Genomic DNA, 16,241 nt, shown 5'->3' on the forward strand with positions numbered 1-16,241 from the left:
AAAGCTTCAAGCTGAAAATCTGAGAAAAAAAGTAATGTAGAAGAAATGCTTCTGGAACTGAAAAATTAAGAAAATTCACATTATAAAGAAACTTTTGGGAAGTGTTCTTGGTGTGTGAAATACTGAGTTAGCCGTGAGCCCTTTAAGGTTGCAATTAGGGTTCTGTTACCGAGTTTGTTTGCGGTGAGGGCAAGGGGAAATGCCTAGGTAAGAGCTAACGGTCAGATTTGTGAAACTTCAAGTCCAGCATAAAATGCTTTGATTCTATTCTAGAAAATTTGGCTGTGGTATGTCAGGTATCAAAGGAAAAAGAAAAGAGACTGGAGATAAATTTACTGAAATAATGATGAATATAAATCCTTTTTACCCCTATATTTGGGGATGAGAGTTAATATTGGCCACAATTTGTTTTTAATCTTATAGTTATTAAATACTGGCTTAAAAATGTGTTAAATTAGCAAATTTTGAGAAATGGGAGGAATGTCTAACTTTCTGAATCAGAGTGAAACCAAATCTGGATCATCTCTAAGCACTAATAGGTAGTTACTTTTATAATGAAAAAATATTTTTGTTTAAATATCTGTTTAAAAATATTCTTTGAGTTATGTCATAGGCAATAGCTATGAGTTTTCATGGCAATGTTTGAGAGAAAATTTCCCTCTTTCCATTCTATGCTGCATGATTTTGTGATTCGCTATTGTTGAGGACAAAAGTAATGAGTGCTATTGAGTACAAGATATAGAGAGTTTATGGTAGGGGCTAGAAAACTATTTGCAAAATTCCTCCTACCCTGAACTTCCGGTACAAATTTACAACATTGTCAAGTCTTTTCTTTTTTAATTCTCACTGAAAATTTTAACTTGTTATTTGAAAACTGAATGAGAATGTACTGTGTTTCCGAACATTCTTATTTTATATCATCCCCTAATCTATCAAGAATGTTATGGCAATGTTATCACAACAAAGTGGCAACTTTTGGCTTTTAGACTGTTCCTATCATCATCCAGTCATAATAAAGCCAATGTGACATCAAAAACTAATACAACACATGAAAAATCATGATGACATAACTTAAGAGTTCAGAAAGCAATATAAAATTAGCCAATGCAATTTTCAAAGTATAAAAAACTATACTCATACCTACTCACAGGAAGTATAAGGAAAATTAAAAATTCCCCTCTAGGGACATAACCAGCTCAGAATCACAAGAAATTCATTTAAGCACAAAAACTATCCAAGGCTTGCACACATCCTCAAGGATCCTCTCACCCCATGAGAGCAAGACTGTAAGAACGGGCACACGTTACTTTGCAAAGAAATGCTTTCGTTCCCCTCCCTGCATCAACGCAAGCCTTGCATATTAGTTCACCAGACCTATCAGATGTTATGTCCTGTCCCCTTGAGTCCTGACCTGAAACTAATGTGTTTTTTTTTTTTTAAACATCACACTGGGTGTGAAGAAAGGAGTGGTTAGAACATGCACAACCCACAAATAATCCATATTTAGAAAACTGCCAGTGGGTTCAAGCATTTTACAGCGTTTTGTCTCATTTCTCCTCTACTTTCTCATTAGGAATGGAAAAAAAAGATAAACTGTTAGAAAATTCTGAAGCTCCAGTGCCAACCTCCCAGAGTTTGTCCACCAGAGACTTTTGCTATCGTAAAAAATAAAACATTATGCTAGAATCAGTTCATGAAGAGTCTGTGCTTAAAAAACAGAGTGCCTAACAGTGCCAAGTACACTGTAGATGCTCAATAAATATTTGTAAATTTATTCAAAGTAATAACACAGTTTCTGAACAACCAACTGCAATTTTACAAAAAAGGCAAAACTATACATTACTTTCACCTGACTGGATGGAGCAATGTGGACTGAGAATCTACAAATTAAATATGAACCCTCATTTGACTGGAGGAAATTACTAGGAACTTTGCAAAAATACTGCCACAGTAGCATCGGCACTTAACAGTGCATTAAAGACTTAATGTTTCCATCGCAAAAGGAAGTGGTCCCACAGCGGTTATGACCCACAGTATAATCACTCAAACAGGGAAAGACATCTATTCCACTTTGGAAGAGGTACAGGATGTCTGTGATTTAGCTGAAGTTTATTAATATATTTCAGGGAGGTGGCCCTCTTATTCAGCATGCCCCAAAGTAATGCAGATATAAATACCTGAGGACCTCATTAGATTATTTCAGTATGGCACCGTCTTGTGCAATTTTATCTCTTGTGCACTTTCTCTGAAGTTGTTGCTTTCTAATATTTTAGATTTTTATAGTGCCATGGCGCCCCTGGGATGACACAGATGAAGAATATGGAAAAATGAAAGGTTATAAAACTTAAACAAGGCAAGCTCCTCTATATTAGGTAAAAACTCCTTATAAAAGGCAGTTTATTAACAAATAAATGCTTTATACATTCAGGTTTTTTCCCATCTCTCAAAAGTGATGGTTTCCAAAGAAAAGACTCAGTAGTGAAGACCATACAATAATTTTTTGCATTAGTTTGATATGTTGAAAATCAGAACCTTTAAAGCATCTTGTAAATGGCAGAAATGGAATTGGACCTGGGGGGTGGGGAAGGACGTAGATGGTGGAGATCAACACGAAGACGTGATTTTGCTGTTGATGTGGACAGCAAAAGAGGTGATGGTTATTAGAAATGTTACAGCAGACCGGACCACTCTGCAAAGGGTCTGTCAAGAACACAGCACAAGTATCAAAAACAAAAACTGCAACTTTGCCAACTTGTAAACAAGGAAGAGCATTTCACAGATTCAATGTTCAAGGGAAGTAAACGTCTTTAAATTATTTTTGTCAGTTCAACCCTGATTTAAAAGTATGGCTAGCAACACAACGGGGCCACAGCGTCGACATCCTGAGCAGGCAAAAATCTTCGGAGGAGAGCTCCTGGGCCTTCCTTCTCAAGAGGAGGAGGCGTCTCTCTTGAATTCCATCTCAATCTTCTCTTTCCATGCTCCTGGAACATCTGTCAACTGCTCTACATTTTGGCGTTTACAGCTCTGGCTGCTATAGATTCAGACGTGGGGAGACTGGAGGAGGGAAGGCAAATTCTCGAAGGATGCTACGGGCCACTTCGACATTATTCTGGGCTATCTCTAAGGCTCTCTTCACCTCTTCAAAGGCATACCCCTCTCCCATGAGTTTTGCGATCTTTGCATCGACATTTTCCAATGTTGCCTCGGGCCCATGGGGTTTTCTGTGGTGAATTTCTGGTGCAGTCCTGCGGGGTCTTGGTTTGGGGGGTCTGGCTGGTGCTTGTGAACCATCTGTGTAGATTTCACAGAGAGATACCATTGAGACAAATAAAAATGAAGACATTAAAACAAAATAGTTTTATCTTATGTTAAAATACTATTTTTCATTGCCTTTAAATATAATCTCTTCCACTTTTCCATTCTATCACAGAACACAATATTATTTACATTTTGAAAATTAAAGTTGTGGTAGAATGTTTTAGTAGGTCAAATGAGAAATTAACAGATTTAATTACTGGTCCCACATTTAATTCTTTAAGAAATATGACATAAAGGAGATACAGAAAAATAATCAAAACCGTTGTCTGAATGAGGAAGGCTTTCATTTTTGTAGATGTTATCATCTTGTATCCTTGTATCTTGTATCCTATGGCACAGACTATAGTTTTGGGAGATCTTTATTAGAAGAAATTCCATAAACTCATAGATATTCACAGCAGAACAACCTCAAAATGTCCTACGTTGTACTTATGAAACAGCACAACTACTCTGAGAAATATGCTTCATAGGGTCTCTTCCTATTTTTGAAGTTAATAATGCTACATCTTACTGATGTTATGTAATAAGAAATTAAAAACAAAACATGATTTGACTATTATCAAGAGGATAAGCAGAATTACATGTAGTCCTCTGCTCACTTTTTACAGATTTCAATGTACAAGTGTTGCCTGACATAAAGCAAACCCAGGAGAAACATCAGGAGGGGAGAACAGGGTTTTAAATCAGTCTCTTGATGATTAATAGTTTCTTAAAGCAAAACCAATGCCTCTGCACCCAGGAGTAGACAGGGCTCTTAAGAAAATTAACCATCCATAGAGAGCAGTGACTGACAGGGTACTTTTGCCCATATATCCACACATGTACACTGTATTTTGAAAGCCTAGATTAAAAAAAAAAACTTTAAAGAAGGTCAAATTCGGGCCGGGGATTTAGCTCAGTGGTTTCCCTGCCTGCTGCGCAAGCGCAAGGACCTGAGTTCGATCCCCGGTACCAAAAAAAACAAAACAAAAAGAAGGTCAAATTCATGCCAGGAAAGCACATTTATAGATTTCAGGCTACCTAGACAACAGTATTCAACAGCTTCTTCATAACTATTGCCAAATGTCAAATGATAAACCCAAAGTCATGTTTAAGTGAAAAGTAAAGTGAAGCCATAGACAATGTCTCCCACATAAAGTGCCCATTCTGGTCCCTGCTTCCTTGCTGACTTCTTCAATGCTGTCAGAAGCTACTGTAAGCTTATATTTTTAATAACAATAAAATTTAAATCTCCAAAATTTTATTTCATATTTTCTTTTTAAACCAAGAGGAGTAAAATATTTTTCCATGAGAAGGTAGCTTGTGAAAAATATCCCATTCACAATTTTGGCAATAGAAATGATCACACATATAAAAGCAACCAGAATGAAAATGTTTCTTTCCACATCAAATTCATGATAGTTGCATTTCAAAACTTTTTTTTTATAAGATAATGTCCAGTTTTTTTAGAAAACATTATACCTGTAGATAATGTATACTGAACTATGTGCATATATAAGGACATACAATTTCTAAGTCTTGCTATTCAAACTATTTTTTTTTTTTTTTTTTGGTACTGGGGATCGAACTTGGGTCCTTGTGCTTGCGCAGCAGGCGGCGGAACCACTGAGCTAAGTCCCCAGCCCCGATTCATACTATTTTTGTACCTGTAATTAAATATTTGAAATTATTATCTACAAAATTGCATTTTTAGTATCTTTTGAAATTCTATTTTCTTGTTAAGTATCTTCATTATCATGCAGAGGTGGAAAATAAATTATACTTTGCTTCACATAATTTTAAAAAACTATTAGCAATACCACCACGTTTTTCTTTACTCAATTACTATGTAATGCATACATTTAAATCATCTGTTCTGAGGTACTTTTTTATATTTTTATTTTTAATTAAAAGTATAGAGACAATAAATGCAAGTCTAAACACCTTCTACTAGTAATTTTCTAAGATTTCTAATGTCATTTTGTTTTCATCAAAATACTGAGAAAGGCACATGAATGTTACACATGTTGGAAAATAATAGCTATGTGTTTAAATAAAGTGAGAAGGTTACTACGACCTCCAAAGACCTATCTAGTAGTACAACTGGTGTACTAGCTTCCTTGTTACTGAGACCCAATATCCAGGATTCATAACTTAGAGGAAGAAAGGTTTGATTTGCTAGGGGTTTCAGTCCATGATTGGGTAGTGGCTCCAAGGCAAAGACATCACCATGGAGGAGTGTGGTGAGGCAAAGCTGCTTAGTTCATGGTGGCCACGAAGCAGAGCAGGGGAACAGTGCCAGAGAGGAAGGGGTTGGGACCAGAAACAGTACCCCAGGTTATGCCCCCTTGAACCACCTAGTACCCCCAGAAGTGTGTGCCACCAATCCCTGGGGTAGATCCCAAAGCCAGTCAAGCTGAAACTCTTCACTACCTGCCACAACTCGTAATTAGTTCTGAAGAATTAGAACTTTTAGTTTTAATAAACATATCTTTGATCTTGGTAGATAATACTGAAAAACATGGAAACTATCACCAGCTCACACACACAAAAAAAGGGCAAGGACCTAAGAGGACAAGACAGTTGAAGAGAAGTACCCACCTAGCTGGCATCCTAGCTACTGGGAAGTTCCACAATCCTCGCTGGCTTGGAGCCCACTTAGATAAGTGACCTAAAATCTGCATGGTTGTTATGGCTTGTATCTAAATGCCTCCCCCCGAAGCCTCATGTGGTCACTGGTGGGGAGTTTCGGAGGTGGCTGCATTAGTGTGTGAATGTAGATTAAGGATGTACATAATGGAAGCCCTACCTTGGGTATGAGTGGCACCAATCAATAGGCTTTTTTGTAGCCTGGATGGAATATAAAGGGAAAGAAAGAAGGCAGGCTGCTGCTGCTGTTTGCTGCTTTCTGCCTGTCCTGCCATGCCATGGACTTTTTACTCTGTGATGCCCCTCTGCCTTGGAGCCCGCCAATTATGGACTGAAACCTCTACAAATTGTGAGCTGAAGTAAACTTTTCCTCCTTTAATTTTGGTTGTTGGGTATTTTGTGTCAGCAACAATAAAAATAACAATGGTTGTCTTGCTTCAGAAAAGGATCTTCACATATCATTTCCCAGTGAACTATCAAGGTGCTGTGGCTAGGAACCATCCTACGAAAAGGCTATTGAGTTTGGACTGATCTAGGGTTCAGAAGGCCCTGCATATTCCTACACCTGGGACTCCACAGACATGCCACTGCACTGGTTCTGGGGATAGCAGCCCGGCAATCCAACTTGGTATAGCAGAGTGACTGTCACTGGGCGCCGTTCACTGTAGGAGACAGACACTGTGACATGGAGGAAAGAGACAGCACCATCCTCAAGAAACAAAGGTCAGTGTGCTTGCCCTCTGAAACCATGGAACTAGCTAGCTACAAGGAGACTCCTGCCTGTGCCAGGACTGAAGTCAAGAGCCAGTGGGGTGCCTAGTACCCTGAATGTATTACTCATGTGCCATTTTCTGACAGAGCAGGGAGGGAATATCATGGTTCCTGCTGCTCTTCCCCCACAGGAGTGCACTAAGGGCAATGTGAATCTCCATGGTTTCAGCTGTTGTCTGGCCCCGAGGTGTGCACATGGGTGCCAAGCACAGCTCTGTGCAACTCTTTGTTTCACTCCTGCAGGAGGCACCACCATAGGAAGAGCAGAGAAGAATGCCACAGTTCTTGCTGCCACCCCACTGAGGCATCTGCCAGTGTCTGCTTGCACACCATCCTCACTGGATATTGTTGTCAGGACTGGGTGTGAGTACCACAGAGGGGGTGTTGCAGGTCCCATCACCACCTCTCCTTGTTCAGCATCTGGACCCTCACCACCACCTCGTCAGAAGACAAATGCTTCAAAATCCTCACTACTGCTGGTGCTGTCACTGCTACTTCCTAGTGACACAGGGAGCATCAGAAGTACCTGAGGAAATCCCACCCTCTTATAGGGACCACCACTCCCACTGTAGGACCCACACAGTGACTACTTACATCCACTGCTGTGGACATGATGGTTTCCTGAACAGCTAGTGTCTGCACTCTGGCAGAGTACACAGAGAAAGTGGGTCTTTCTGACACCAACACTCACTATCAGAATGGAAGAAGCTATGGGGACTACAGTACAGTGCCCAGTCATGATGGTAAAACTGCACAGCAACAGGCAGATTCCCAAGACCCACCTTCAGGAGAAGCTACTTGCTAAGAAGGCTACCCTGTAAAAGTAGAGGTATTTGATCCACCAGGTGCATAAATCTCAATGTAGAAACACAAAAAATTTGAAAAAACAAGGTAATATGCCGCTTCCAAAGAATATAATAACCCTCTAACAACAGATTCCAAAGAAATGAACTGGACAAAATGCTTGATAAAGAAAAGAATGATTATAAAAAGTTCAATAAAATGCAAGAAATTACAGATAAACAGTTAAGTGAAATTAGAAAGACACCCCAGAAATATGAATGAGAAACTGAAAAAGAAAGTAATTTTGAAAGAGCAAACACATCTTAGAAATGAACAGATCAAATAAAAAATACAATGGAAAGCCTCAATAAGTGACTAGATCAAGTGGCAGCAGTAATACTGAATTTGAAAGATCTTTTAAAATATCCAATTCAGACTTACAAAAAAAAAATGACAGGATTTAAGATCTTTGTGACACCACTAAACTAGTATCCAAATTTTTGGAATACCCAAAGATAAGGAGATAAAGGTTAAGGACATAGAAAACCCATTGAATAAAATAATAGCAGAAAATGCCCAAATTTTGTAAAAAATATTGACATTTACATATAAGAGGCTGACAGAACCCCAAATGGACACAACCAGAAAAGATCTTCACAGAATATTATCTTCAAACTTAAAAAAGACAAGACAAAGAATTTTAGAATATACAAGAGAAAAAGCATTGAGACACAGTTAAGGATATATCTCTAGATTAACAGCATATTTCTCAATAAAAACTTCACAGGCCAGGAGGGAATAGAGGATGTATTCTAAATCCTGAAAGAAAATAACTGCTAACAAAGATTACTGTACTCAGGAAGGCTGTTCTTCTGGAGTGAATGAGAAATAAAGACATTGTTGATAAGCAAGTGAATGAATGAATGACCACCAGACCAGCCTAAGGGAGGTCTAATCTAAAAATAAAAGGATAAGATCACAAAGGCATGTGAAAGTATAAATCCCTATAGTAAAGACATAGAATATAATCAAACACTTTACACACAGCAAGTCATCAAACCACAGAATAAAGAGAGAAGAGGAAAAGAACAAGGAGTATTCAAATCAACTAGAAGAAAATCAGCCAAATGACAGTAATGAGTTCTTACCCATTAGGAATCTTGAGTAGAACAAACTAAATTTTCCAGTTGAAAGATACAGACTGGCTGAATGGATTATGAAAATAAAAGACAGAAACCCAAGCATGCGTTGCCTAAAAGACACTTTAATAGTAAAGACATACACAGACTGAAAAAGCAAGAGATGGACAATGATATGCCAAATAAGTGAAAAACTAAAATGGAGTAGCGATACTTAGATCTGATAAAACAGACTTTCAGAAAAACACTGTAAAAAGAGACAGAGAAGGTCACTATACAATGATCAAGAAGCAATTCAACAAGAAGATGTAACAATCATAATATTGTATGAACCTAATGTCAGGGCACCCATCTGTATAAAATAAGCATTATTAAAAGTAAAGGGAGACATAAGCTCCATTACAATAATGGTAGGGAATTCCAACATTCCGCTTTCAACAATGGGTAGATCATCTTAGACGCCAACAAAAAAAAAAAATCAACATACCAACATCTAAATTAGATTATACCACAGATCAGTGATGGCGAACCTTTTAGAGCTTTCAGTGATAGCCACTATGGCATGAGTGCCATAGGTTTGCCACCACTGCTATAGATCAAATGGATTTAACAGACATTTAGAGAACACTCTGTCCAACAGCTGCACAATATACATCCTTGAACAAAACCAGAAGTCAATAACAAAATAAAATTTAGAAAGTGTACAAATGCATGCAGCTTGAACAATTTTGAATGAATAGTGGGTCATCAAGAAAGTCAGAAGGGAAATTTAAAAATTTCTCAAATGAAAATGGAAACACAATATATGAAAACTCGTGGGAGTAGCAAAAGGAGCACTGAGAGTGAAGTGTACAATAGGTGTCTACATCAAAAAAGAAAGATTTTGAATAAACAAACTAAAGATGTATCTGAAGTACTTAGGCTAAACCAAACTCAAGTTTAGCAGAAGGAAAGTACAAAGATCAGAGCAGAATAAATAATACAGAGACCAAACAAGCACCTAAAAGACCAATGAAACAGAGTTGGTTGAGCAACTACTAGCTATACTAATGAGAAATGAGAGAAAATCCAAATAAATAAAATTTAATAAAATGACTCCCCCCTCCAAGGTGGCAGCGAGACTCCTTCACCATTAAAATCTGCAAAACTTTTAAAGAAGAACTAAAACTAAATCTTCTCATAGTACTGCAAAGCAGTAAAAAGGCAGAAACCCTTCTAAACTCATTCTATGAAGCCAGCATTACCCTGTTGCTAAAATCAGAGAAAGACAAAACAAAAGACAACTATAAGGCAAACATTTTCAATGGTGTACCATCAAATGGAATTGAACAGCACATCAAAAACATTGTTCACCATGATCAAGATGGTTATATCACAAGGGTGCAAGGATGGTACAACATATACAAGTCAATAAATACATCAGAAAAAAAGAAAATTGTATCTCAATATAGACAGAAAAAGTTTTACATAATTCAATAGCACTTAAAAATAAAAATAAAAAGCAGATACAGAGAACTGTACTCAAGAGAACCTCAGTATCTGCAGATGACATGATTCTGTACATAGAAAAACCTAAAGACTCTGCCAAGAGACTATTCAAAACCTGGTAACAGTGGTGCATTCCTGTAATCCCAGCATCCTTGGAGGATGAGGCAGAAGGATCAAATGTTTGAGCCCAGTTTGGGCAATTATTAATGAGACTCTGTCTCAAAATAAAAAAAAGGGTCAGGAATGTAACTCAGTGCGAAGGCCCTGGACTCAATCCCCAGTACCAATAAATGAATGAATGAATATTAGAATTTATAATTTAATTCAGTAAAGTAGAAGTATACAAAATCAATGTACAAAATTCAGCAGCTTTCCTATACACCAATAATGAATCTGATGAGAAAGAAACCATGAAAGCAATCCTATTCACAGAAGCTATAAAAAATGGTATCTTTAGGAATAAACTGACCAAGGATGTGAAAGACCCCTAAAATGAAAATCACAAAATATTAAAGAAACTGAGAACCCCAAAACAGAAATAGATCCATGTAAATGGATCACAAGAATTAATATTGGTCAAACAGCCACAATGCCCCAAGTAATCTATAGATTCAATGGAATTACTATCAAAATACCAAAGATAGTCTTTATTTTTCACAGATCTTGAAAAAAGTCACAAAATTCATATGGAACTATGAAAAGATCTTGTAGAGCTAGCATTCTTGAGCAAGACAGAGCTGGAGGCATTACTATACCTGACTTCAAGGCATACTATAGACACATAATAACCAAAATAACATGATATGGGCATAAAAACAGGCACACAGACCAATACCATAGAATGGAGATCTCAGAAATAAACCTACCCATCTCTAAAGACATGAATGTTGACAATGGTGTCAAAACCATACCTTGGGGAAAGGAAAGATTCTTCAACAAATGGTAATGGATAACAATAAATTCTTCAACTAGTATCCAAATATGGAAGAAACTAGATGCCCTATTTTTTCACTTATACAAAAATCAACTCAAACTAAATCAGACATAAGTACATGATCTCAAAAACTCCTAAAAAAAAAAAAAACAGGTGAAACATTTTAAGACATTGTTACGGGTAATGAAACAGTTTGCTGGATAGGACTTGAAAATCACAGGAAACAAAAAATGAAGAGACAACTTCCAGATTGGGAGGAAATAGCTGCCAACTATACAGAATATAGAAAGAACTTGAAAAAAAATTAATCCAATTAAAAAATCGGCAAATTATTGAATAGATATTTAAAAAAATAGGGATGATGAAAGAATAAATATATGCAAAACAGTATCATTAGCCATCAGAGAAATGCAAATCGAAACCACAGTGATATCATTTCATTCCTGTTAGAAGGGATACTATCAAGAAAACAAAAAATAACTGCTGGGGAGGATGTAGAAAAAGGAACACTTCCACATTGTTGGTGAGAATGTAAATTAGTATAGTTATTATACAACACAGTATGGACATTCCTCAATAAAAACTAAAACTAAAAATACCACCATCAGCTATCATTCTCCTGGGTTTATAATCAAATGGAATGAAATCAGTACGCCAAAGAGACACCGACACGCCCATGTTTACTGCAGCCTACTTATGATAGCTAAAATACAGAATCAGCCTAGGTATCCATGAAAAGAAGAATGGATAAAGACACTGTGGTATGTACCGTATACATAGAGTATTATTCAGCCACAATGAAGAAAAGGATTCTGTCATTTGCAACAAAAGGGAAGGAACTGGAGGACATTATATTCAATGAAATATGCCAGGCACAGGCAGACAAGTACCACATGTTTTCTCTCATATGTGGAAGCTAAAGGTAAGTAGAATAGTATTTACTAGAGATTTGGAGCAATGGGAGTCAGTAAAAGAAGGCTGGATTTAATAAGTGCATACTGTATACATGTATGAAAACATACAAAACTCCATTAGTAAGTATTTTTTTTAAAAAAGCAAGATCCTTCCAACTCTATAAGGCTGCTGTCCTTGTTTGTGGTATTGTTACACACCTATGAACAGTAGTAATAGCAAAATAAGTGCAAGAATATTAAAAGGCATACACAATTGACCCAGGATATACACTGGTACATCTTCCTGGAGTACCAATTTTACTCAAAGATGTGGGTACATGAATATTTCTAATTATTAAAATACAGACATCACAAGGTGTAAAATGCAAGGTTTGCATAAAGGTTTCAGATAAAACAGACTTTAAAGCAACTTCCTGGATGTGGTTGTCTACTTTTAGCTAGTGCTTGTGTTTTTCAGAGTTGTGCTGTTCAGAGTTAAGTATTTTTTTGGAAGAAGAAGTGAAAAGTCATTTTAAATGTCTTGATTCACATACAGAAGAGCAAGGAGACAAAAGAAAAGCCCTGAATGGCAGTGAAATTAGCCCAATGAAAGCATGGCAAAAATAATACCTAGTGTGATTCCAGACAAGTCCCACATTATTTTTTTTTGTTTTTTTTTGGTACCAGGGATCAAACTTGGGTCCTTGCGCTTAAATCCTGCATTCTTGACAGCAGCAGTATTGCCCTCACAAGTGCAAAAAGAATTTTTTTTTCAGATAAACAAAAATGATCAGGCTGGGTGTGGTGGCCCAGGCCTGTAATCCCAGCACTCAGGAGGCCAAGGCAGGAGGATTGCCAAGAGTTTGAGGCCAGCCTGCATTACATAGCAAAACCCTGTCTCAAAAAAAAAAAAAAAAAAAAAAAAAAAATGACCTTGGATGTTAAAATGGTTTCTATAGCTCTAACAGAGCCACAGTACATGGAGATATAAAGAATATCTGATATTCAACTTTCATTGTTACATGGAGTAATGAGCAATCAGGGAAAAACAAGTATCTAAAAGATCCCCAAAGGCAGATGATGAAGTAAAAATGAAAGTCAGACACATCACTGTGTATCTACATAATCTACATTGATAGTAGCTGATGGTTATTAAGGCTTGGATTTGAAATGTCAGCAAAAACTTACATGGTAAAGGCTTGGGCCAGCTGATGTGCTTTTGGAGAAGTGACTGGCTTATGAGGGCTCTAACTTTGTGAGTGTAGTAACCCACTGATGAGATCATTATTTGCTGGCATTACTGGGAAGTGATGGAACCAGGGATAGGGACTAGCTAAAAGGAGTGGCCCACGAGGTCATAAACTTGGGGACAATTATGTGGTCCCTGAGCCCTTCCTCTTGGATGCTCCACCCTCTCTCTCTGCTTCCTGTCCCCATAAGGAGAGAAGCTTTCCTTTACCACACCATTTTGCATGTTATTTCAGACTCGCCTCAGGTCTAAAAGCAATGGAGCCACCTAACCATGGACTGGACCCTCTGAAACCATGAGCCAAATACATCTTTCCTCCATTCAGTTGTTTCTGCCAGGTGTTTGGTCAGTGACAGCAAGCGGGCTAACACAAACACTTCCACCTCAGTGGCATTTAATTACTTTACCACAAAAAGATCTTATTTCTTCCTTCATCATCTGAACTTTGGGCTTTTCCTCTTAAATTTTGAAGGCTATGTCTAGTAAGAAATACTATTTTAATGATGAAAACATTTCCCAGTTTTTATTGCTTTATTGGTTTGCTCAAGTAAGTAGTGACCCAGTTTCTATATTTCTAAACAAAAGCAAAGACATTTAATGGATTATCATTCTTCCTCATAAAGGCAGGGATTCCATTAGATTTTAAACATACTTAAATAGTATTTGATAGCACATAAAAATGATGAACTATCATACAATAATATAAAGTGATATTTATTCAATATTAATGATCTGATATTTGTGATACTATATTAAATGTAACTGAGATAGAACTGACACATTGACTGTGATCTTAACTATATAAAAATGTGCATAGACAAAACATTAGAAGAAAGCATTCCAAAATGGAAATAATGTTTCTGAGGAAAGAGTATAAGTGAGTTCATTTTATTATTTTTTCTATAATTCCATTTTGCTTTGTAATGTACATGCATTTATTTGTAATTCCTAAAACAACAAGAACATTTGGACACAATGGCATGCCCCTGTAATCCCAGAACTTGGGACAGAAGGATCACAAGTTCAAGTCCTGCCAGGGAAACTTAGTGAGTCTCTTTCTCAAAATAACAAAAATAAAAAGGGGCTGGGATGTAGGCTTGGTGCAAAGGCCCCCAATTTCAATCAATCGCCTGTACCACAAAAAGAAACCACAACAATAGTCTCCATAGATCCCCTCTGGTAGTTTCATAAATTTGAGTTACTCAAAGATACACGATGGAGAATCAGACAGAGGTAGAGTTTGCTAATGTAAAAAATATAGGAAAGCACAAAGTGAGGGGCTTTCCTAAGGCTACAGGAATAATGAGAAGCCGGGTTTTAAGATTCCACGTCTGCCTTCACTACTCCTAATAACCTCCAATTCCTTTGTTGTCATTACTACTCCTTCACTATTACCTTTGACTTCATCATTAAACATCTCCAAACTTAGTTTAACAATATTATTATACACAAGTGTGATATTTTCTGATTTTAGTTTGGCTGATGGGAAAACAACAAAAGCTTTATTAATAAAGAACAAATGGGTGCAAAGCTTATTGAAAAAGACAAAACTGATTTAAATCTTATTAGACTAATACTAGATGTGACATGTTGGAGAAATTACTAAACTTCACTCTCTTATACTTTTCTATGAATTAAGATTAATAACTATTTTAGAATGTGAGAAATAAAATTTTGTCTGTATTAAAATGTCTAGAAAAATATATTTATATTTTATATGTTTTAACCATATATACTTATAAAATATTCACTATATAAATGTGTAATCATAAATAACAAAATATACATTTTTACAATATAACAAATACATCTGTTTGTATATAACAATAGATATATAATAGATATTAAACAGTTTAAATATCTCATATATCTACATATATCAAATATTTAGCAGATCATTTGGCCACAGTAAATGTGAAAAAATATTAAATATTTTATTATATAAAATAATATTGTACAGGGCTGAGGGTATAGTTCAATGGTATAGTGCTTGTCTAGTGTGTATGAGGCCCTAACTTCAATTCCCAGGATTGAGACAAACAACCAAAATACAACAAAACAACCACAAAAGTACTAAATATACATTATTGAGACATAATCTCTAAAGTTATTTAGTAAATTAGTGATCATTTTTGAGACAGACTTCAAAACTCCTAGACTACTGATTTCCTCATATTTAACAACAGCTAATGATTAGAAGAAAAAAATAATGTGAATTTAACTGATCGAGACAGTGAAATCTCAGATACATTACAACATTGTTATTCTACTATAAATTGGGTCAATTAATTCTGAAACTCACTTATGCCATAAGGCCAAGTTTCTGCTACCCTGGATACAAAGTCTGTCTATAATGGCATGATTTAATACAATTTTCATTAAATTACAAATTAATGAGAGATTTTACATACATTGCATTTTGGATACTTATAGAAAATGGTTATAAAAGAGCTACATTAGTATTACATTTGGAAGGAAAAAGACTCCAAGGTGTACGGTTTTAAATCTCAAGTGCACATAAGATGTATTATGTGTAGTTGAGCTGTGGTACAATTTCCTTTCTTGAAAAAAATAAAAGAAAAATCTTAAAAATAAATAATTTACTTAAAACATCTTAGCACTCATGACTACACTATATAATTCTAACCTTTGTATGAACTGAAGCCATGGTTTCTAATAGAGATCTTCACAAATATAACTATAGAAATTGGTCCTAATATAAAATTAATTCAACATTCTATCAATTCTCCTTTAAGCTAATAGAGAAAAACTAGCATTAGAATTCTTTTTCTAATAAGATAAGATCTTTGCCTGATTACAAATCCATTTAAAAGAAATTATGGAAAATTTGAGCACTGTTTTCAAGAGTAAACTTGAATTGCCATCTAAATACTATAAAACCTTTCCCAAAGTTAATGCTTCACTTTGCCACATGCATTACATTTTTAAAAAGAATTTAATCTGCAGCATAATATATAGTAAGAGAAAAACAAATGAAAAATTTGTAAACACAGTTATTACAGACATGAAATGTG

General features: G+C 36.1%; 1 protein-coding gene across 10 annotated transcripts in view; it reads right to left on the reverse strand.

Moving 5' to 3' along the window:
• Positions 1–1,756: 1,756 nt before the first annotated feature.
• The window catches only part of Cblb (Cbl proto-oncogene B), a 212,441-nt gene continuing 197,956 nt past the window's right edge, over positions 1,757–16,241 (reverse strand). For all 10 annotated transcript variants that reach the window (XM_021264279.2, XM_021264269.2, XM_004835783.3 and 7 more), the window contains one exon: positions 1,757–3,294. In XM_021264279.2, the coding sequence (XP_021119938.2) occupies positions 3,035–3,294 (260 nt within the window). In that variant the 3' untranslated portion in view covers positions 1,757–3,034. The remainder of the gene's footprint in view (positions 3,295–16,241) is intronic.

The sequence above is a fragment of the Heterocephalus glaber genome, unplaced genomic scaffold (assembly GCF_053883595.1).
Source record: "Heterocephalus glaber isolate CG9 unplaced genomic scaffold, H.glaber_assembly_v1.0 deba00000122, whole genome shotgun sequence".
Lineage (NCBI taxonomy): Eukaryota > Metazoa > Chordata > Mammalia > Rodentia > Bathyergidae > Heterocephalus > Heterocephalus glaber.